Source organism: Rhizopus microsporus, assembly GCF_002708625.1.
Source record: "Rhizopus microsporus ATCC 52813 unplaced genomic scaffold scaffold_13, whole genome shotgun sequence".
Lineage (NCBI taxonomy): Eukaryota > Fungi > Mucoromycota > Mucoromycetes > Mucorales > Rhizopodaceae > Rhizopus > Rhizopus microsporus.
The window spans coordinates 527,878-549,194 of NW_019671928.1; the positions used below are offsets into that span (position 1 = coordinate 527,878).

General features: G+C 39.7%; 12 protein-coding genes across 12 annotated transcripts; 5 read left to right on the forward strand and 7 right to left on the reverse strand.

Annotated features, from left to right (window-relative positions):
• Positions 1-158: 158 nt before the first annotated feature.
• Positions 159-5,947, reverse strand: RHIMIDRAFT_314678 (HCP-like protein; the record flags this gene model as incomplete). Its single annotated transcript, XM_023614948.1, has 7 exons — positions 4,683-5,947; positions 4,431-4,626; positions 3,520-4,383; positions 2,908-3,461; positions 2,556-2,851; positions 1,582-2,507; positions 159-1,520 (listed from the first exon to the last, which is right to left on the reverse strand). The coding sequence occupies exons 1-7, from the start codon at positions 5,813-5,815 to the stop codon at positions 159-161; spliced, it is 5,331 nt and encodes a 1,776-aa protein (XP_023464404.1). The 5' UTR covers positions 5,816-5,947.
• A 712-nt stretch (positions 5,948-6,659) lies between these two features.
• RHIMIDRAFT_33416 (uncharacterized protein) lies at positions 6,660-8,453 on the reverse strand. The gene is made up of 8 exons (XM_023615113.1): positions 8,176-8,453; positions 7,954-8,126; positions 7,826-7,909; positions 7,706-7,774; positions 7,466-7,657; positions 7,317-7,415; positions 7,164-7,261; positions 6,660-7,116 (listed from the first exon to the last, which is right to left on the reverse strand). The coding sequence occupies exons 1-8, from the start codon at positions 8,247-8,249 to the stop codon at positions 6,694-6,696; spliced, it is 1,212 nt and encodes a 403-aa protein (XP_023464405.1). The 5' UTR covers positions 8,250-8,453; the 3' UTR covers positions 6,660-6,693.
• RHIMIDRAFT_205202 (Oxysterol-binding protein) lies at positions 8,299-9,589 on the reverse strand (the record flags this gene model as incomplete). The annotated part of the gene is made up of 4 exons (XM_023606810.1): positions 8,299-8,843; positions 8,894-9,299; positions 9,349-9,376; positions 9,435-9,589. 4 exons carry the CDS (start codon positions 9,587-9,589, stop codon positions 8,299-8,301), a joined length of 1,134 nt encoding a protein of 377 aa, XP_023464406.1.
• A 518-nt stretch (positions 9,590-10,107) lies between these two features.
• RHIMIDRAFT_194282 (uncharacterized protein) lies at positions 10,108-10,653 on the reverse strand (the record flags this gene model as incomplete). The annotated part of the gene is made up of 1 exon (XM_023606008.1): positions 10,108-10,653. A coding segment is annotated over one exon (546 nt), but the record flags the coding sequence as incomplete, so codon positions are not given.
• A 49-nt stretch (positions 10,654-10,702) lies between these two features.
• Positions 10,703-12,367, forward strand: RHIMIDRAFT_33464 (RNA-binding domain-containing protein). Its single transcript, XM_023615114.1, has 4 exons — positions 10,703-11,109; positions 11,167-11,429; positions 11,488-11,799; positions 11,850-12,367. Exons 1-4 carry the CDS (start codon positions 10,825-10,827, stop codon positions 12,226-12,228), a joined length of 1,239 nt encoding a protein of 412 aa, XP_023464408.1. The 5' UTR covers positions 10,703-10,824; the 3' UTR covers positions 12,229-12,367.
• On the forward strand, positions 12,287-13,042 carry RHIMIDRAFT_205021 (peptidyl-prolyl cis-trans isomerase-like 1; the record flags this gene model as incomplete). The annotated part of the gene is made up of 7 exons (XM_023606799.1): positions 12,287-12,369; positions 12,418-12,442; positions 12,496-12,525; positions 12,575-12,592; positions 12,651-12,666; positions 12,714-12,856; positions 12,917-13,042. The coding sequence occupies 7 exons, from the start codon at positions 12,287-12,289 to the stop codon at positions 13,040-13,042; spliced, it is 441 nt and encodes a 146-aa protein (XP_023464409.1).
• Positions 13,043-13,308: 266 nt separating this feature from the next.
• Positions 13,309-15,514, reverse strand: RHIMIDRAFT_239524 (heat shock protein 70; the record flags this gene model as incomplete). The annotated part of the gene is made up of 4 exons (XM_023609189.1): positions 13,309-13,830; positions 13,884-15,074; positions 15,180-15,395; positions 15,458-15,514. The coding sequence occupies 4 exons, from the start codon at positions 15,512-15,514 to the stop codon at positions 13,309-13,311; spliced, it is 1,986 nt and encodes a 661-aa protein (XP_023464410.1).
• Positions 15,515-16,029: 515 nt separating this feature from the next.
• RHIMIDRAFT_228740 (inosine guanosine and) lies at positions 16,030-17,434 on the reverse strand. The gene is made up of 2 exons (XM_023607628.1): positions 17,215-17,434; positions 16,030-17,164 (listed from the first exon to the last, which is right to left on the reverse strand). Exons 1-2 carry the CDS (start codon positions 17,405-17,407, stop codon positions 16,404-16,406), a joined length of 954 nt encoding a protein of 317 aa, XP_023464411.1. The 5' UTR covers positions 17,408-17,434; the 3' UTR covers positions 16,030-16,403.
• Positions 17,435-18,098: 664 nt separating this feature from the next.
• RHIMIDRAFT_239526 (uncharacterized protein) lies at positions 18,099-19,139 on the forward strand (the record flags this gene model as incomplete). The annotated part of the gene is made up of 2 exons (XM_023609190.1): positions 18,099-18,529; positions 18,578-19,139. The coding sequence occupies 2 exons, from the start codon at positions 18,099-18,101 to the stop codon at positions 19,137-19,139; spliced, it is 993 nt and encodes a 330-aa protein (XP_023464412.1).
• A 66-nt stretch (positions 19,140-19,205) lies between these two features.
• Positions 19,206-19,492, forward strand: RHIMIDRAFT_239527 (uncharacterized protein; the record flags this gene model as incomplete). Its single annotated transcript, XM_023609191.1, has 2 exons — positions 19,206-19,389; positions 19,446-19,492. The coding sequence occupies 2 exons, from the start codon at positions 19,206-19,208 to the stop codon at positions 19,490-19,492; spliced, it is 231 nt and encodes a 76-aa protein (XP_023464413.1).
• A 30-nt stretch (positions 19,493-19,522) lies between these two features.
• Positions 19,523-19,915, forward strand: RHIMIDRAFT_239528 (uncharacterized protein; the record flags this gene model as incomplete). The annotated part of the gene is made up of 1 exon (XM_023609192.1): positions 19,523-19,915. One exon carries the CDS (start codon positions 19,523-19,525, stop codon positions 19,913-19,915), a length of 393 nt encoding a protein of 130 aa, XP_023464414.1.
• Positions 19,916-20,735: 820 nt separating this feature from the next.
• RHIMIDRAFT_239529 (uncharacterized protein) lies at positions 20,736-21,316 on the reverse strand (the record flags this gene model as incomplete). The annotated part of the gene is made up of 2 exons (XM_023609193.1): positions 20,736-20,807; positions 20,858-21,316. The coding sequence occupies 2 exons, from the start codon at positions 21,314-21,316 to the stop codon at positions 20,736-20,738; spliced, it is 531 nt and encodes a 176-aa protein (XP_023464415.1).
• Position 21,317: the final 1 nt, after the last annotated feature.

The window sequence follows — 21,317 nt, forward strand, 5'->3', positions numbered from 1 at the left end:
AAGAATTATATTTCTAGAGGAGAGGCAATAGAAATGGGGTGTGCAAAAATGGCAAATATTGTTTATGATCATATATACATAGTAAAATACAAGCAAAATAATAATAATAAGTATAATAAAAAGCAAAAAGAAAAGGAAAGGAAATGCATACAATAACATTAAATAGTGGTTCTTTTCAATTTAAGAGAAAGGTGTTCTTGAGCGTCTTGTGAACCCCTTTTGGCTGCAAGGCAGTAGAGTCTATCGGCTTTTTCGATGTCTCTTGAAACAACATCGCCTTTTTGATAAAATTCTGCGAGTTTAAACATGGCAGCTGATTCATCTTCTTCTGTATCTTCATCAATAAATAAAGTGGACATATCCACTGAAGACTCATTCACACTGTTTGCTCTATTAAGGACTTGTCCGTACCAATAGAACGCTTGATGGGCATCTTTGGGAATACCAAGTCCATATTCATAACATCTTGCTACATCAAGATATACGCGGTATCCAAATTTTTCTTGTGCGAAACGGACAAGTGTAGCAGCTGCTTCTCTAGCCTGAACAGGAACATCAGCCCATCCATAAAGATGGTATCGAGTGATCATGATTTGGGGTAGATATTTGAAGTTGACCGGAGCATGGGCTTGAGCTGCCTGAAAGAGTTCATAGGCACGAGCCTGACTGTCAATATGCTTATGCAGAATGGACCCAAGGTTATATTCAGCTTGCCATCGTTCTTCAGGTACTACTTCATACTTTTCAAACAGATCTACAGCAAGCTCGTACTGCTCAAGAGCAGTGTTAATGTCAGGCGGAACGTATATACCATGGTGATAGTAAAAGGCTAGGTAGTATGTGGCAGTAGGATGTCGCTGAGCTGCAGATCTACAAAAAAGATCAAAGGCCTTTTCAAGGTCTTGAGGAATAAGGGTATACTCTTCGCCATCTTTTTCAGAGTCGGTCATAATGTCTTTGCCACGGTGATAGAACTTGCCAAGATGAAACTGAGCTTCAGAAGAGCCAAGCTCAGCGGCTCGTAAAAGTCTACGATATCCTTCTTCTTGTTCTTCTACAGGAAAATTACCGTTGAGGAAAAGCAAACCAAGGGTAAACATGGCCTCTTTGATATTCAGATCGGATGATGTACGAAGATATTCAATTCCTTGGAATACGTCAGGAGTCAAAAGGATACGCTTGTCGTCTAAAGGATCAGCAATACCCCTGAGATGATAAAGACCAAGCTCATAACAAGAAGGTCCATGGCCTTTAGGTGTTGCCTTTGTAGCCAATTCGTACATCCTACAGGCTTCTATGTCCTTATTCATTGTTGGGTTTGGTAAAGCAACGCGGCCTTGAGCATACATTTGAGCGATACGGTAATAGGCTTCAGCATCACGGGTCATTTCGGCTGCACGGCGGTACCATTCATAGGCAAGTTGGTCGTTCTTTTCTGTACCAACACCGTTTTCATAACACTGACCTAACGTATTATAAGCATGGACACAGTTCAGTTCATTAGCACAGATTAAAAGTTCCTAAAAATAAAAAGGAGTTTAAATCAGACGAGCAGATGAATTGCGTAAGCCAATAATGTACCTTGAACCCTTCTTCAGGATTTACAGGCATGCCACCAAAACCTTCAATCGAATAACGCGCACAAAAGAAGCGCGCCAGTACGTGGCCTTGAGATGCAGCCTTCTGAAAGTATTCTAGAGCAGCAGCATACTGTTCCTGCTCATGCCATGCCTCAGCAGCATACACAGTTGCTTCAATGCTACCTAATGCAGCGGCCCTTTCGAAGCATTGAATAGCCAGTGCCTTTTCGTCTTCTTCTGATTGCCAGCGGGAATCTATCTCTTCATCCTCATCGCAGAAGCTGTTGGTATCTGTAGGTGTGGGTAAGTTGTTTTGAAGGTGTGAGTACTTGATGTTGGTCTTTGTACAGTTTGCATAAGTCTTTCCCAAGATAATCAGTGCTTCAGTATCATTTGCATCTGCAGCCATATGTAGGTACTTTAGGGCTTCATCCAGGTATTCGTTTTGCATCAGTATGCTCAAGAAAGGGGTGTCTAGCTGTTTCAGATACTGTTTACCAAGCTCACGCATAGAGAGCACATGACCTAAGGAAGCGGCACTCTTTTGATATTCAAGTTTCAAATCGTCCTGATGGATGGCTGCAGCCATTTGAGAGAGCATCCAAATACTTTCAGCATGCAGTTTGGAAGCAGATAGTTTCAGCCAGTCTGTCGCTGTGCGTTCATCAGGCATAATGCCGAATTCGCCCTGCAGATAGATAATGCCCATACGGTACTGAGCTTCAGTGTAACCTTGCTCTGCGCTCTTTCTGAGGTAAGCGAGTGCTGAGGGGATATCAACAAGTGTATTTCCTAAACCGTGGGCATAGATATTGAAAAGATGAAAATAAGCAGCACTGTCATTCAGCTCCTCGATTGCTTTACGAAACCAGAATGTTGCTTCGGTAATATTCTTTGTTGTTCCATGCCCATGAAGGTAGCAATAACCTTTGTAAAGAGTTAGTCACATGCTATTAAGTGTAATTAGCCTTTTACCAAGAGGCTCAAAAGCTTGAGGGAACTGATCTTGATTACAAAGCTCTGAGAGTATCTCAAATGCGTCGGTAAGAGCAATTATCTTGTTAAACCTGACTAAATTTTCCAAGAGAGCACTGGACTTTTGAGTCTTTCCTGGAATATAAGCGAGAGCCAAACGAGCCACCATCATCTTGGAATTCTTGCCAATTTTACTTTGTGCAATCTTGGGTTCCTTTGATGCTAGTAAATAGTAATCATAAGCGAGATCGAAATTGCCAATTTCGTAATAGAGTTCAGCTGTAGCAGAGTATGCACTATGTAGGATCAAAGTTAAAAAGGAAACTATGTTTTTCAAAAAGGAAATACTTACAACGGATAGCCTAAAGAGGCAGAACGGAGATAATGCTCCACGGCTATTTCCAAATTCTTCTCCGTACCGGTCCCCTTATGGTAGCAATCCCCGAGAAAAGCAATTGCCTCAGGATCGTTCTTTTGAGAAGCCTTCTGCAAGAGATTGAATGCAATGGTATAATCTGCCTTAAGGCCCTTCCCAGAGAGATAGATTTTGCCTAGCTCTCTTAAAGCATAGGCGTCTTCTTTTTCTGCTGCTTTCTTGAGCCACTGAACTGCCTTGGCAAAGTATTGTTGTGCTGCTTCGACTTGTTCGACATGCATCATCATCAGCTGAAGATAAACACGAGCCATATAAGACATGGATTCTGTAATATCTTGTTTAGCAGCCTTATCAAACCATTCGAGGGCAGTGTCCAAGTCAGGTCTGTCAATCCCAATGCCCTTGTAATAACAAAGACCAAGGGAATGCATAGCCATAGGATGGCCCTTGAGGGCAGCTTTGCGATACCAAGGAAAGGCGTCTGTAGGCCCTTTATGAGGGATCACGTTGTTCGACATCATATATGCAACCTTTTACATCATAATTACGTTAGCATAACACAAACTCTTTCAAATTACAAAAAATTACCAGAAAGATGGCGTCTATATCGTCCGACTCAGCAGCGATCATGAAATGGTGAAACGCCTTTTGTCGATCAATTTCACATACGCCAGGGATACCTTCATCGTAGCAGGAGCCTAACCAATAGTGAGCATGAGGTTCGTTTGTCGTCTCGGCTAATTCGGTGAGTAGCTGTAATGCAAGGGCTGGATTATATGGGATACCCTCAATTTTATTGCTCAGGTGGTATCGAGCAACAGATAACTTGGCTGTCTGAATAGGTTGCTTATCATCTATTGGATGAGCATGAGTCAAAACGTGAGAATATAAACGGAAAGCTTCCACGTGTCGACCCATTCGTTGTAATAGAAGGGCTTGGTCAATAGTAGCATAGTAAACATAGGGACTTTGATTTTCTGCAGCCTTTGTGTAGTAAGCAAGTGCCTTTTCTAAATCAATATCGACACCAATGCCATGTTCATGACATTTGCCAAGAAGGCCCATGGAAGGTATGTCCTTGCCCAGGGCAGCACGTTTGTACCATCGAACAGCCTCACGCTCATTTTTCTTGACTCGAAGCCTATTATCAGCGCCAGACTGTGAAGACAGTGGGAGAAAGAGACTGCCTTGTTGATAGAATTGGCCAAGCACACGTTGTGCATAAGGGAATCCAGAGACGGCGGCTTGTCTAACAAGTCGAATGGCTTCTTTATGGTTCTTTTGTTTTCCTAGTCTACCAAAGTAATAGACTAGTCCGAGAATATACTGCGCAGCGTGATTGCCGTTTTCAGCAGCAGCTTTATAATGAAGTAAAGAAAGATCATTGCTTTGTTCGACGCCTATGCCCTTATCATAAAGTATACCAAGCTGGAGATGAGCACGACTATTTCCCTACAAGTCAAATGTCAATAGCAGGTTTAAAATGAGCTTATTCTTACCATTTGAACAGCCTTTTCTAACCACTGAATGCCTTCTTTGTAGTTTTCTTCTACAATCAATCTGTTTCCCAAGGCTGCTTGCGCGTCAGGGAAACCTTGTTCGGCGCTCTTTTGATAGTAATACATTGCTTTTTCGAGATCTAGAGGAATATCCAGACCACGTTCATAGTGAACACCCACAAGAAACTGGGCATACCTAATCAATAAAAAGTGAGTCTTTTTTTTTGTAGAATAATATATGTATGTCTTTACATGTTGTTGTTTTCGGCACTCTTCATCAAGTATTCAAAGCCTTCTCTTGAGTTTTGCTCTACTCCTTCGCCTTGAAACAGCATACGAGCCAATCTGCATTGAGCTTCTGCAATCGTTGTTGCAATAGATTCATTGGTCGGTTCGTAGTCATTAGCGGCTGATAAAAAGCATTCAAATGCTGTTGCTTTATCAACATCTTGAACGGTATGAGGACCATTCGCTGGAAGGCCATCAAGATAGCAATGTCCAAGAGCATAGTTTGTTTCACATGAAGGGTGTGATTTAAGTAACTCGAAACCACGCTGTATGTCGGGAGTGCAGCCTAGACCTGAGATAAGACATCTTGCTAAGTAGACCAAGGCAACAGGGTCATGCGATTGAATAGCATAGTGATCGATAGCTGTGTAAAATTGAGTCCAGTCATAAGGGTCGTTCTGAAGCTGCGCCTTTTTAAAAGCCTCCTTGATAATCTGGTACGATCGAGAGGGATACATCTGTAATTGCTGCTGAATATCCCTTGCGGATGAGGCTAAGAATGAAGACGATGGACGTTGAACGGGTGTAGTAGTAGCAGTAGTAGTAGTAGTAGAGGAGAATAAGGTATCTTCGGGGTAAAGTGACTTTCGGGAAATGGTAGAATGGTCAGTAATCTCGGTAAAGGTGGAAGTGTTCACTTCGATTTGGGAAAAGGGGTCATTTGATAATGCGGTCCAACCACTGCTAATGTTGCTCCTTGAATAAAATGGAGCATTTTCGTCATGAATAGATAAACGATTATGAATAGAAGAAGAAGAAGAAGATATTCTAGATCGCCTGCTTCGTCTTGAATTCGATTTAAGTGGGTCATAAAGTATAGATCGTTTTGTAGTTGAAATTGTCGCAGCAGGATCATTTAAACAGGTGTCGTCATTATTTGTGTCTCCAGAAATTGTTTGTTTTGGTGCTTCTGTGTTCGTGACACGAGAACTTGTATCTTCATTATTGTTATTATCAATGTTATTGTTGTTCAGGGTCATCTTTTTCTTTGTCGAATTGGATAAAATAGATCGAATGACAGTGTTTCTCTTTTTTCTCTTTTTTGATAGTTCATCGCTCGGTATCGTTTGATCCGGTCTACTAAGTTTGGCTCCCATTGTTTGAGTTGTAGCCGTAACTTGAAATAAGTGGAATTATGCGTCACAAGTAAAATATTTCAAGGAGTGTAGAGAAATAATAAATTTTTGTTTAAACAATTAAGGAAAGAGAAAGAAAAGAGAAAGAAAAGCAAAAAAAAAAAAAGAAAGAGAAAGAAGGAAAGAAAGAAAAAGAAGACCAAATGATTATATCAAGCGTTTTTCTCATCCCACTTGGCGTATTTAAATAATTCACCTTGTTGCACCTGTTAAATTTAGCTGCCGGTGATTAAAATAGTCAGGAGTTGCATGTATGAAAAGGACAAAAGAAACATATAAGTGAGTGTGGCACATCCCATTCTTTGGGTATTTTTCATTTGTCTGCTAAAGACCATCTTTTATTAAAGACGTATCTATTTATTATAGCTAGGTTTACTTGCCGCCATATGACATGTTATTTAAAGTTATTCATCATTTTCACTAAAGCAGTCGATTAATTCAGTGCAGCTGTTTCATACTTATACTCGCTCTGAGTTAAGCCGCTTTCTTTTTATAACTTGCTTTTTGTGTATTGTTTAGTGTAACCTTGTGAATAAAGATTACCATAAAGAGTTCAAGATCAAAACAATGATTATTCAATATATTTCTTCAGCCTTCAAGGGTAAACCTATAAATGATGTTCATCCCCTCTTTTTTATTATTTCAAGTCGATTTTATAAAGAAAATCAAGGGTAGAATGATATGCTACAGCCATTTAAAGGATGAGATCATTCACACTTTATTGTTCTACATTTATGCATCTGTGTGTTTTATTTACATTATGTACATTTAAAAAAAAAGGAATCATGCTTCATTGTCTGATGATGAAGAGGTATCTTCAATTTTAAATCTCTCACCTTTCAAATTATAGATACGTGTTGTCTTGATAAATAAGTCCTTAACCTTTCGAAAGAGCTATTTATGATAAGATTACTATTACTATTATAGTAAAAGCTACAACATACATCGTTTACATAACCACTTTCAACCAATGCTTCATACACATCGTCATAATCTATCATCTCCTTATTCTCACTTTGAATCTTTTTGACTTGTTCCTTGACTTGGTGGTAAATGTGTGATTCAAAGTGTGTAAATTTGTGATACAGTTGACCCTTTCTGTAACACTCGCTACCTAAATAGAATCTCACTGGTTCAGCATCATCTGAATAAAGTGATACAATATAGCTCGCTGGCTTATTAGCCCTGCATGCTTGACATGAAACATCTTCGTCCTTTAGATAGCCTTTAAACTTCCAATTTAAATGCGTATCCATGGATTCCTTTTCGATTGCTTAGCAACTGGTTTTTTTGCTGTTGTTCTAGTTACCTTAAATTCTGTTAACCAGACATCACTTGTGACCATTGAATCTTTATAACTTTGTATTCTTCGAATTACTGCTTTTTTAGCTAATTCAAACTGATTTGCTATTAAAAGAAATCGTCATAAACAATTTATTGTATTTAGCAATATTGTTATTACTTGTTTCAAGTTTGTCCGTTATCGCCAATGCTACTAAATACTCTACATATATCTTGAACTGTCTTGACCATGAAAGTATTCTGTCTCTACTAAATTCAGCTATCATGCATGTTAATTATTTGTAGATTATAGCGAATGTATATAAATACCTGGCATATCTACAGCTTGTTTATTCTTTGATACTTTCACTCCATCAATAATATCATCATCTACAACAAAGTCCTTTTCATCTTCTTCTTCCTCGTCTTCTTCATTTTCTTCTTCTTCATCAGATAGGCGTATGTACTTTTCAATTGGTCCCTTTTCACTTGTATCATACTTTTGAAGCCTTGATTTACGATCTAATATTATTGTTCAACATAACTATCCAACAAATGCACACATGATACCTTTAAGCTTTTCAAGAGCCTTGTTGTATCGTGATACTTGTCTACCACGTGTTCTTTGTTCTAGGATATCTAAAATTGTGTTATTTCATATTTAGAAGAGGGCTTATTAATAATTATTACCTGACTTGTCAAGGAACATTAATTCATCGTCCTGGATTGTGTCATCGTTGTTGTCGTCATCATTTGTATCACTACTGCTGTTATCTTTTGCTGTGTTAACTTCTGTTTCTTTATGTTATGTCGTGTACCTTCTATCTGTATGATCGTCTTTTTGACAGTCTGTTCTTCTTCTTCTTCTTCTTCGTCAATAGTTATCTGTCTTTTTCTTTTGTTATGCTTTCTCAAAGGAAGAATATCGTCTTCCTCTTCTTCGTTGGATATTTCCATTTTTGTATCTTCTTTAGTAAGGGGCTCTTCAAGCCTTTTAAAAAAGTTTATGACATTACACCCATGGACACGACTAAACTAACCTTTCTTTTTCCTTTACTGGTCCTTTTTTAAAATAACTCAAGAGTGTTTGCTGTCTAGCTAACTTTGGTGGCATGAGGGAAAAAGAAAAAGAAAAATTTTATTTGGTTTCTCGTAGTAAAAATTTAAGCTGTGTACATCCAACCTCCTTCACCCATTGTGTCTAAAAACTTGGAATCTGCCTTTGAAATGATTTTTTCACGTAAATCACCATAGATTTCTTCTCCCTTGACTGATTTAAAGTAACGAGGAGTCCAAGTCTGATTTGCCTCTTGACGTTCCTTTCGTAAGGCTCTCTGCTGGTTTTCAATGACTGACTTCTCAGCTGATGCAGTTGCATAATCACCGGCTCTAAGTGCCTCAGATACCTTTCTCCAAACACGACGAGATTCTAATTCGCCTTGTTCATCTACGGGCTTCACAATCTGCTGTGGTCTTTCCATGGTGGTCAAGTCAAGGAAGTCTTGGGTCTTTTTATCTTTGGTCAATGTAGATTTACCAGTCCATTGTCCCTCGATAATCGTAGGTGTAGCCAGAGTCTCATGAGTGATCGTAGCCTTGAAATGATGAACTTCACCCGAGATCCATCCTTTGGTTGTATATTCAATAGAAGCAAAATAACCACTGGTAGAATGGATGAATGAAGTGCCATAAAGTTCAACATATGGAGCTATATCACGTGCCTTAATAAAGAGGCATAATCTAAACCATGTTACTCACCTGCATACCAAATACCGTTCACAGAAACAGAAGGCAAGGTGAACAAGTACGTTTCGTCCCGTTGAGTTAACTTGAGTGTACAGTAACCAATTTGATCGACCAGCATTTGTGTACCAGAGAAGCGTGTCTTTTGACCATCATGTCCAGTCACAACAACGCCTGCTTCCTTGTTCTCCACATAAAATCCTGAAACAGGAGGGTGATGAGACACTTGTTCACAGACGATACGTGTCTTATCCTCCCATTCACAGTGGAATTGTTCACCAAGAATAGGGTTAAATGGTTTCTTTTCCCATTCTCCCTTGGGTACTCGGCTAGAGAATGATCCGTTCAGAGCAGAAATGAACCATTTGACAGCAGCATAAAAGCGTTCTTCGGGATTGTCCGATTTACTAACTTCTTTCAACTATCGCAAAAGGTGAGTCATTTGTGATTATTTCATATAGCGTACTTACCAAACCAGGTTGGTCAGCCCAAAAAGATCTATATCGCGCTTAGGTTTAGAATACATGTGTCCCCCCAAGCAATAAGAAACACTTACGAATACTCCAATAAAGAGATGGGCGCTAATAGAAATGAAGGGCATGTTAAAGCAGAGAGGTCACCAGTAAAAGAAGCAAGTGTCTTTAAGAAAGAAGAGAAGCTTCCTTGCTGATCAGCAGGAATACTTTCAAGCGTATTGTCTGAAGAAGTCATTAGATGAGATTAAAGGAAGAAAGGAAAAAAAGAGAGACGAAAAGGAGGGGAACTACAAACGCTCCTCTGCGGAGTGTGTAATTGTTTATTTTTTTATCTTTCTGATGATTTTATGAGTGTCATGAGAACACCTTTGACTGATGACACAACTGCAGAATGTTTATATTAAACAAAGCGTTGGATGATAACAACAACATGTATTTATTTACATCAAAAAGCTCTTATTCGTCTTCTTCGTCGTCTTCATCATCGTCAAATACGCTTTGCGCCACCTGCACTTTTTTCTTTGAAAGAGAATACTGCAAGCTTTTCTTCAAATCTTTTCGAAGCTGTTCATCTCTTTCCAAGCCTTCGTCTTGTCGTTCTTCTCTTGTCACCTTGCCAGTCTCTCGCATTTGCTTTAGACGTTGCACTCTCGCATCTAGCAGTGCCTGCTCTCTAAAGATATCTTCATTTCTGCCAGCATAGAGCAACTCATCGTCTTCTTCATCTTGCTGTTGTGATTCTGTAGCCACTTCTAGCATTGCCTCTTGGAATTCATCCAATTCCTTTTCTAACTGTAACTTGGCTTGTTCTTGAGCAGCCGCTTGAGCTTTTGCTTCTCGTTCAGGATCATCAAAGAATCCAGCAGGTATCGTATTTGGTTTCACAGTCATCTCTTTTACATTATCCTCTACACCATCTTCTACAGTATCCTCATCCATAGGCTCTTCAGTTGCGTTCTGGTCAAAAAAGTCTGCTGGCAGATGGCCTTCTTCTTCTTCTTCTTCATCATCATCGCTTAGTTCAATATCTTCAAATCGAACGCGTTTCTGTTGTGGTTCGGCCTGTACTGGCTCTGCAGCTGGTCTCTTTTGTTGTTTTAATGCCTTTAGTTTCTCTATATTTTCTTTATGATGATTAGAGCCAAGATGAGCTTGCCAGACATTTTCGTTCTTGACGGGTGATTTGCACACAATACAGATTAAGCGACCTGTGTCGTCATACTTAGCAAATGGATGACTTATTCGACTAGAACTTTGTCGTTCAAGCTTTTGCTTTTTTAATAAACGGCGTACGTCAGATGACATGGTATAATTACTCAATGTTTTGTATATGCGTTGCTTTGGGGGAGAAAGTGCATTTATAAAGAGTGGCGCTCTGTGACCTTTTTTACTACCTATATTTCTGCAGCAATTTCAGTTTCTTTCTTTCTTTTAAGCATATAGAAAAAAAAAAGCATAGAATAGATAGAGATGGCAAAGGAAAAGAAAGAAAAGAAAGAAAAGAAGGAGAAGAGGAAGGCCTCTGAAGAGTCTGTTGAGCCAGTTTCTGGAGAAAAGCAAAAACAAAACGATGATTCATTCAATGTGCTGACTGAAATGACAGCAGTGGCCTTGGATAATGGAAACGAACCAGCTGAAAAGAAAAAGAAGAGCAAAAAGACAATGACAGAAGAAGAAAAGGAAGAACAACGTAGGATTAACAGAGAAAGCAGAGAAAAGAAAAAGTTGAAAAAGGAGCTCAACAAGAAGCGCAAGGTGAGTTGTTGATATGTCCCCTCATTGGGATATGGAAGATATTCATATATACAATAGAGAGGTGAATTAGTTGAAGAAGAAGAAGAAAAAGAAGCTGTCAAGGTAGATGATGACCAAAATGATACAACTATAGAAGAAGAGAGAAAGATCAAAAAGCCCAAGATAGAGAAAAAAGAAAAGGAACCAGAATATGGTGTTTGGGTCGGTAATCTTGCTTTCAGTACAACAACAGATACCATCAAGGACTTTTTCAAAGATTGCGGAAAAGTAAAGCGTATGAGATGTCCTAAAGGAAATGGGGTCAAGAATAACAATAAAGGGCAAGTAGTAACAAGATGCGTGCGTGCGCAGTTCATCCTAACCGATGTAATTATATAGTTTTGCCTATGTTTTCTTTTCTACATCTGAAGAACAAGCAAAGGCTATTGCCAAGTCAGAACAGGAATTAGAAGGTCGTGCTCTGTTGATCAAGGCTGAAGATAACTTTGAGCGAGCAGATGGAATAAAACCACCCACAGAAAAAGAAAAGAAGGAGATCAAGAAACAAAAGAATCCTCCTTGTCCAACCCTTTTCTTGGGTAACTTGAGTTTTGAAGCAACAGAACAATCAATTCGTGAAGCATTCGAATGGGCAGGAGATATTCGTAAGGTGCGAGTAGCTACCTTTGAAGACTCTGGAAAGTGTAAAGGGTACGTGTTTTTAAAGAGAAAAGGAGCGTTTCTTGCTAATGCGACATTAGATTTGCATATGTGGACTATTTTACAGTAGAATCTGCTACAAAGGCTATCCGTGCCCCAGATAAGCATGTCTTGGGCGGCCGTAAGTGTCGTGTAGAATTTGCTAGCGAAGAAGCTCATATGAGATCAAAGCCTTGGTTATTGCGACAACAGAAGCGTGGCCCCTCAAATAAAGAACAAACGAACGAACCATCTGAGCCAACTATGCGACCAAGGAAGACAGACAGAGAAGAAAGAGCAGAAAGAATAGAGAGAAAAGAAAGCCAACCAGAAAAGAAGCTCAAGAATGAACGTGTGAAGCCAGGAGAGGCTTTATATTCTGCTCAAAGACAAAAGCCAACTGTCCAAGAGTTCAAGGGTAAAAAGACTGTATTTGAATAAAATACAATGTTTGCCACAGTCTGTGTATTTTTTTCTTCTTTTTTCTATATAATAAAAAATGTCTGGCAGAAGAGATAACGTCATCTTGGATACTTCTATGGGTTCAATTCACATTGAACTCTACTGGGATCATGCACCAAGGTAGAATCAGTTAGAATGAGACACTGTGGTTCTGATTTGCTTTTATAGAACTTGTAAAAATTTTTATGAATTAGTAAGTGAATACATTACTATTCATACTTGAAATAAACACGCGCTGTTTTATAGGCAAAAAAGGGATATTATGATGGAGTGAGCGTGAGTAATGCAACAGATTAGTTTATTCATGTGCTGACTTGTCTGTTAGTTTCATCGTATTATTGCAGTAAGTTAAACAGTTTATTAAAGATGTGGAATAAACATTCTATTGTCGTCTATCTTAGGATTTTATGATTCAAGGTAAAACAAATCTATAATGTATACGACAGATCTAACAGTAAGTTTAGGTGGAGATCCCACTGGTACTGGACGTGGAGGCACTTCTATTTATGGTGAACGATTTGCAGATGAAATCCATCCGGCTCTTAAACATACTGGAGCAGGCATCCTTAGTATGGCCAATGCAGGACCTAATACGAATGGGTCACAGGTAAACTAAAGTGGCAAAAAGAAGAAGAGGAAAAAAAAAAAGAAGCCAACAGTTGTATAGTTTTTTATTACATTAGCACCTACACCTTGGTTGGATGGTAAACATACAATCTTTGGTAGAGTCAGTGATGGCATGAATGTAGTGAAAAGAATGGGTTTAGTAAAGACAGATGCACATGATCGGTAAAAAAAAGAAAGCAAATAAGCATTGAATATGTCATTTATGCCACTTTATTATATAGTCCCAAAGATGTTGTTCGTATCGAACGCTGCCGATTTGAATAAGATACAATTGTCAACCGATGACTGAATCTCGAAAAGTATGTTTATAAATAAAGACGAAATTCTTTTATTTCTAAGTTTCAGTCTACAAATATACAAAGAAAAAAGGGTGGGTGTATATAATAAATTACAGGTAGTTGATTTTAGGAATAATACAATATTATTTTTTGTTTACTGAGATCCGGCATTGCTGCTAGAGTTGCTGTCGGAAGAGGTGTCATTTTGAGCAGCACGGTTCTTGTAGACCATTTCAAAGAGCTTCAAGGAGCTAGATTGAAGGTCATCAATCTTGGTCTTCAAGTCATCAGGGTTAACGGAAGCATCACCAGCTTGAGCTTTTAATGCTTCGGCACGGAGAGCGGTGATCTTTTCCTTGAGCTTTTCAGCTTCGGCCTTATCGAGTTGTTCCTTAAAGTCATCCATGGCCTTTTCGGTTTCGCTCATGACAGAGTCAGCACGGTTGGCCATTTCGATAGTCTCACGACGAGCACGATCAGCTTCAGCGTTGGCTTCGGCTTGCTTGATCATGTTTTCGATTTCGTCATTGCTCAAGCCGGAAGAAGCAGCGATGGTCATAGATTGGTCACGACCAGTGGCCTTATCCTTGGCACTGACGTTGACGATACCATCAGCATCAATATCGAATTCAACTTGAATTTGAGGAACACCCTTAGGAGCAGGAGGGATACCGGTCTACACACACATATTAATAAAACGCATTCACATTCACAATATAAATAACTTACCAAGTTGAAGTCACCCAAGAGCTTGTTGTCACGGCAAAGTTCACGTTCACCTTGGAAGACACGAACAGAGACTTGAGTTTGACCGTCAGCAGCGGTGGAGAAAACTTGTGACTTCTTTGTGGGAATAGTAGTGTTACGGTTAATCAAACGAGTGAAGACACCACCGAGGGTTTCAATACCCAAAGAAAGAGGAGTGACATCGAGCAAGAGGATATCAGTGACAGAACCGGCAAGGACACCACCTTGGATAGCAGCACCAATAGCGACGGCTTCATCGGGGTTGACAGACTTACTAGGTTCCTTACCAAACACTTGCTTGACGGTTTCGACAACCTTGGGCATACGGGACATACCACCGACCAAGATGACGTCGTTAACATCCTTGTTGGAGATACCAGCATCCTTCATGGCCTTTTCACAAGGAGGAACGGTACGGCTGACGAGTTCACCGACGAGGGTTTCGAACTTGGCACGAGTCAATTTAGAGTTGATGTGCTTAGGACCAGAGGCATCAGCAGTGATATAAGGCAAGTTAATGTCGGTTTGAACAGTAGAAGACAATTCGATCTTGGCCTTTTCACAAGCTTCACGAATACGTTGAATGGCCATGCGGTCGCCGGAAAGATCGATACCGGATTCGTTCTTGAATTCGCTCACGACCCAGCGGACGAGGTGAGAGTCGAAATCTTCACCACCGAGAGCAGTGTCACCGTTGGTAGACTTGACTTCGAAGACACCGTTTTGGATTTCAAGGATAGAAATATCAAAGGTACCACCACCCAAGTCATAGACAGCAATGGTAGAATCACCAGACTTGTCAAGACCGTAGGCCAAGGCAGCGGCAGTAGGTTCGTTGATGACACGCAAGACATCAAGGCCGGCAATCTTACCAGCATCTTTGGTAGCTTGACGTTGAGCATCGTTGAAGTAGGCGGGGACAGTGATGACAGCATGCTTGGCCTTCTTACCAAGGTAACCTTCAGCAGTTTCCTTCATCTTGCCCAAGACGAAAGCACCGATTTGAGAAGGAGAGTATTTTTGTCCGTTGGCTTCGACCCAGGCGTCACCGTTGGTATGAGCAACAATCTTGTAAGAAACAGCAGGAATATCAGCTTGGACGGCGGGATCCTTGAATTGACGACCAATCAAACGCTTGGTGGCATAGACGGTGTTTTGAGAGTTGACAACGGCCTACAATGACAGGAAAAAAAATGAGTCATATAGTTCGGAAAATCAAGGATTGAATAAAAATTCTTCCACACACTCTCTCTCTTTAAACAAGAGTTGATATTTTACCTGACGCTTAGCAGCTTGACCAACTAACAATTCACCATCTTTTGTGAAAGCAACAACGGAAGGAGTAGTACGAGCACCTTCAGCATTTTCAATAACTCGAGGGTTCTTGCCTTCCATGACGGACACACAAGAGTTGGTTGTACCCAAATCGATACCGATAACGGGACCATTGACACCAGAGCTATAAGAACGAGCAAAGGTGGAGAGGACACCAGTCTGATCGTGAGAAAAAAAAACATTAGCAAGTTGTCAGGAACACGGTATTATGATGTACTTACGTTACGTGTTAAAGAAGGGACGAGACGTCTTTGGGCAACCTTGGATAAGTTGTACATGTTGGACGTAAAAAAAAAGGTAAAGAAAAAGAAAAGAAAAAGAAAACGCAGCACATTATATAGGCAAGGTACCGTTTGAAAAAACTTTTGCCGGGGTTGAATTTAGTGCTGAATTGATCTTGAATTATTGTTCCTCACTGGCGCTAGATTTCTCTGCTTCATCAAAGTCACAGTTACAGAGATTTCTCCAATCAGTGTACATTTTCAGTTTCCTTTCTTTGTTTCCTATTTCTCCCACTTTTTCTTTTCTCTCTCGTTGTACCTTTACGTTGTTAAAATATGTATATAAAAGTGAGAAAAGGACAGCCGAAAGCATTTAGTACTGTGCTATCTTCATGGTTTCTCACCATTGTAGATACGTTCAAAGAGAATACTGCTACGTATGCCATTTTAAGCGCCGATAATAACGGAAACATCTGGATCTTTCCAAGAGTTAACTCGGATAGAAGTAATGGCGACTGCAGGTGTTTTAAACTTTTTTCTTCCGTAGCTGTGGATCATGTATGTTCACAAAAAAAAGGGGGGAGTTGTACGTCCAATGAATACAACTGTCTCATTTTAGTTTAAAATATAGTTGGTTTTAGGCTCAAAACTTGCGTCTATCCAAGTCGTGACGACTAGTTCACTGCTTTGAGATAATATCTATTCGTAAAATATTGAGCACAGAGTGTGTTTCTCTTTGGTTAATTATGTATTTTAAAATCTCTGAGACTTTTGTTTTGTCAACGAATGTCGGAGGTTGAAAGAACTGTGAGAAAGAAAAAGGGTCGTGTAAGGACTGAATCATTAGTTATGCTCAAGTGCAGCGTTTGATCCAGTTCCTATAAAGAATAAAAGCAAAAAAAAAAAAGTTTATTTAAACATAGATCCATTTCTAATTGGTTCTATCTTAGACAGGCGAGGCAGCTAACAAATCAGCAAAACGAGCGACCATTCTTTGCATGTCATTGGATTTTTTAGCACTAGTCTCCAACACTTCCTCATGATTTGCAATATATACTTCAGTATCTGGTTCTTCATCCACACAATCTGTCAAACCCATTTCTCTTAATACTTCAAGTTTAGCATCCTTCCCTCTAGCATTGATAACTGCGTTCGTGACCAAACTGATACCCAATACTTTAACACCTGCATGGCGAGCCACGACGACTTCAGGGACAGTTGACATGCCAACAACATCTGCACCAATCGATGCCAAATAACGAGCCTCTACTCTTGTTTCGAAGCTTGGTCCTGACACCATACAATATACGCCCTCTCTGATGTCATCAGGGGAGATGCCTACATCAAACGCTGCCTTGAAAGCTAGTTTACGTAAGCCATAGGTATAAGCATCTGACACAGCAGGGAATCTAGTGCCAAAGGCTTCCATGTTGGGACCAACAAGAGGATTGTTGCCGACCATACCGGGAATAGATAGATGATCGTTGATGATCATGAGATCACCCACTTTAAATGTAGGTTGAAGACCACCACAAGCATTAGTGACAATCAAGTATTGAACACCAAGTAATGCCATCACACGAACAGGGAAGGTGACTTGAAGCATGCTATGGCCTTCATAAAAATGGAATCGACCCACCATGAATACAGTAGGTGTACGTGATTCACCAAGATGACCAAAGACAAGCTTACCAGCATGACCGATAACTATCGTATAATTTTAATATATTGTCAAAGCAATACAAATATATAATTACCAGTGCTTGACACAAATCCAGGAATGTCCTTGTAGAGGAATTCAACCTTTGTTGTCTGATCAATAGTTGTAACTAAACCTCCAAGTCCAGATCCACAAATGATTCCAAGCTTAACTTTTTTGAATTCTTCAGGTAATCTTGAAGCAATGTAGTCGGCGCTTGTCTTGTAAGTTTCTTCGGTGATAGCAGTCATAGAAAAAGAGAGAGAAAGAGAGAAAAAAAGGAGAAAAAAAGTGTTGTGAAAAAAATTATGTTTTGCATGCGGCATATGAAAAATAGAGTCTAGCAGTTATCAAAGTGGAGACGGAAGATGTGGTACGACCCTTCCTTGATTTAAATAAATAAACTGATCCCAACCAAAATATGTATAGCAATGAAAAGATAACTAAACATAGAGGCTTTAACTTTATTAAAACTACAAATAATAAAAAAAAAAACGCGGTTCTGAGAGCAACGTACCACATCCGACGTTAAAATGGAGATAACCAAGGTTGAAATAGGCACAAGATTATAATTTATTAACAAGTCGGCCCAAATGGGTCGATATAAACTACATTTTTTTTATTAGGCAGGCCTCCTCAGTTTACACGACGCATGTGGTTACTACAAAGCTTAAGACCTGTATTTTTATTTCGTTGAGCTTTTAGATTATTTTTATAGTATTAAACAGATCTAAATCTCTCAAACAACATCAGTAAAATTAAAGTTCAAACACGCCTCCTGTCAATAAAAAACTTGATGTCAACGTAAAAGTATCAGTTAGCAAGCGCTTCATCACTGATAATACAGTGAAAACTATATTACTCCGTGAGCACGACTGGAACGAGCCTAAGTTGAGCTTCCAAGGAAAGACGATTGCACGATCTGAGGAAAATGGTAATGTGATGTATAATGTACTGTTGGATGAAGCAAATGGCCACATCCTCAAGCTTAGTGAAGGCGCCATCAAGTATGTCGGCCCTCTTTCAATTCCTGTGGCTCAGGAAATTGTTGTCGACACTAATGTAGTCGAAGCTGAAGGCTTGTTGGAAGATACAGTGGATGAAGATGAGGAAAAGGAATCCATTGATTTGACTTCAAGTCGTGGGTGGACTGTTGGTGAGGCCTATATGAACTTTCGTCTAAGTGGTTCAGCAGAAGGATTCACCTCCTTGAACTCTCGTTTAATGATGAACAATGGAAGATATGTCTCTTCATTGGATTATTTCTTGTTCTTCCTTCCTGTGGACCATGTTTATTCCATTATCCACAACACCAGCCTTCATGCAAGAAGTCTCGGCTATTGGGAAGATATTACCTTTCATGAATATCTCATGTAGATCGCACTCTTGACGGTAATGACTGTGGCCAGACATGGTGATAGAAAGGCACATTGGAGACAAGACCAGTCTTTTTTCTTGATGAATGTTGACTTTAGTCAATATATGTCTTTTAACAGATTCAGTGACATCATGAAGATGCATGTTTTTGAAATTCCTTCAAAGCAGGCTCAGGAGCTTGACCCTCTTTATCAAATTAGGTCCACCATCCAAGCCTTTAATGATCACATGCCTAAGTGTATAATACCAGGAAAATATCTTGTTATCGATGATTCCATGAACCAATGGTTAGGTGCTAGTACGCCAAATTTAAAGAAGGTTCCTAGAAAGCCACATCCAATCGGACAAGAGTTTAAGACGTTGGCTGACAACCACTGCTACTGCATATTGCGTGTCGATACAGTCAGTGATCCTTGCCCAAAAGAATTTGACAAAGATCCTGGTATAAAGAAGCTGAGGGCTACTGTAAAACGTTTGGTAAAACCTTGGTTTGACTCTGGTCGAACGGTCATTACTGATCCTTGGTTCAGTTCGCCTGACATGATCTCAATGCTGATGAATCATGGCCATTATTCGATTATGCAGGTCACCAAGCGTCGTTACTGACCTCAGGGCATGCCTGAAACAGACATTGTGGAGAGCGCAGATGCTAACTATGGTAGCTACTACACTATGAAAAAAGATACAGCCAACGGGAAAATGTTTGTTTGCGCTTTTCGGGCTCAAAAAGTAAAAGCCTTTGTATCCTCATGTGGCACCACTAGACTTGTTGGTGAAAAGACTTTCAAGTCTTCTGACGGTAACCTAGTTACTATCAAGCGTCCAGAAGTAATAGATGGATTCGAAAGACACAAAAGTAGGTATAATAGCTGCAATATAATGCGTGTGTTGAAGTCAATTATTTCGCTATAGGTTCTGTGGATGCTGCAAATAATTTACGTGATAACCTGACCTCCTAACACGGCATTGTCTCAACCGAGAGATGGAAAATGTGCTTCTTTGGTTTCTTCTTGGGCCTTTGCGAAGCTAATGCATACAGTTCCTTCAAGGTCTTCTCTGAGAAAGGTGCTTCAAGGGATTACTCATCCTTTAAGGATGATTTGGCCATCAACATGCTTGAGCATTGTAAGAAATTGAAGTCGAGATACAATGAAGTGGCCCAAGACAGCAACCGAATGCTTAGAAGTGACTCTAACCATTCCTACATCTCCATGAGTAATGCAGGCAATAAAATAAAGAGATTGATATGCCACAAATGCAAAGAAAGTGGCACTAATGGCAAGCGTGTTGAAGAATTTTGTAGTTGTGGCCCCACAACCCCCTTGTGCTTCGACTATCATAATCAACACTTGAAGGCTGTCTGGCTTCGCCAGCTCTATTAAAAATAATTCTTCATAACTATGTCTACAATGTTTTTATTTTTTTTCAATAACAAAGCTTCAAGTTGCTATGTCACTTTATTCATCAAAGAGTCAGCCCAAATGGGCCGATTGATTTTTTTGAAAAACCGATCAACTTCAAAGCGATATGGTTATGAGGCAAACGTGCTCACTTCTTTATAAAAACTCATCTATAGATAGAATACATGTCTAATAATACGTATTGAAATGGATACCAGCAGTAAATGATTTTTTTATCTGATCAAAATATTATTTTATAGTCGGCCCAAATGGGCCGATTGTCAAATTTGTACTTGTTAATTATTATCTAAAAACAAAGCGTGGTACGGAAGAGCCTTTATCACCTTATTGGAACATGTAGCGGAGGCAACCGAGTACGACTTCCAATTATGACAAACTTTTTAGCTTCTATTTATGTGCGATTTTTATTTTTTGTTATTGATCGAATTAAAAAACTGTGCTCCCATAACGATTTACTTTCTTCTGCAACCATCAAACACGTCCCAAGCAACGGCAAGTATATAACAAGCAAAAGCTAAAAAGCCCCAAAAAAGACTTACGTTATAGAAATTACAAAAACGGCCTCCCCACCAGCATTTGTATTTTACTGCTTCGACTATTAGTCCAACTCCCCATAAAATAGCGAAGATTATGTCAAAGGTGAATAGGATTGGTCTATTCGTCTTGTACTTGGTTACTATTGCACGGTAAAAGTAGAGTAAGACGTGGAATAGAGAGTAGATGATTGAAAGTATTGCCTAATTAAACAAATGAGTGCACACGTAAAAAGATGTGTTCTTTTTTAGTTATATACCACTGCCCACAAATAATAAAAGCAAGCAGATGATGGAAAGGGTACATTCTGATTAGAATACTGTTCACCATATGTTAGCCCCTACATAATTTACTCAACTTGTCACTTACCGGACGTGCACCAGCAGCAAAACCGAGATGTCCTATACTAGCCAAAAGTGTGATGAGAGACAACCAGAATCGTCCTTGGTCAGGCGATCTGTGTTTATCATTCGTAGGAGGGCTTGTACTTTCATTATTGGCCTTATTAGGTTCGGCCAGTGTTGTCTCTGCAGGTATATTCGAATAGGCTCCTCCGATATTCTGAGGTTGATTACCGTATGGCGTGCCAGAATATTGATATGCATTATTTGGAGTTACATTCTGTGGTGGTACAGGGTCGTATTCTGTCTTGTTCGATTCTGTCCAAGCATTGTTGTAGCCGGTTGCACTAAATCCAGGCATGGGCATATTCATCTGTGGTTGTCCATATGCGTTTCCATAATTTCCTGTGTTGCTATCCTCATAAGCATTACCATATTTTGGGCCATTCTGTTCTTGCCATGGGTTTTGATCGTATGCATATGACATT

Bases quoted from the DNA above. Each gene is read 5' to 3' on its own strand.
- RHIMIDRAFT_33416 (XM_023615113.1), bottom strand. From the start codon at position 8,249: ATGCCACCAAAGTTAGCTAGACAGCAAACACTCTTGAGTTATTTTAAA. The intron at 7,658-7,705 runs GTATCATGTGTG...CAATAATATTAG, and splicing joins GGCTCTTGAAAAGCTTAAAG to ATCGTAAATCAAGGCTTCAA. The intron at 7,262-7,316 runs GTAATAACAATA...TTCTTTTAATAG, and splicing joins AACGGACAAACTTGAAACAA to CAAATCAGTTTGAATTAGCT.
- RHIMIDRAFT_33464 (XM_023615114.1), top strand. From the start codon at position 10,825: ATGGCAAAGGAAAAGAAAGAAAAGAAAGAAAAGAAGGAGAAGAGGAAG. The intron at 11,430-11,487 runs GCAAGTAGTAAC...GTAATTATATAG, and splicing joins GTCAAGAATAACAATAAAGG to TTTTGCCTATGTTTTCTTTT. The intron at 11,800-11,849 runs GTACGTGTTTTT...ATGCGACATTAG, and splicing joins GACTCTGGAAAGTGTAAAGG to ATTTGCATATGTGGACTATT.
- RHIMIDRAFT_228740 (XM_023607628.1), bottom strand. From the start codon at position 17,407: ATGACTGCTATCACCGAAGAAACTTACAAGACAAGCGCCGACTACATT. The intron at 17,165-17,214 runs GTAATTATATAT...ATTATACGATAG, and splicing joins TGGATTTGTGTCAAGCACTG to TTATCGGTCATGCTGGTAAG.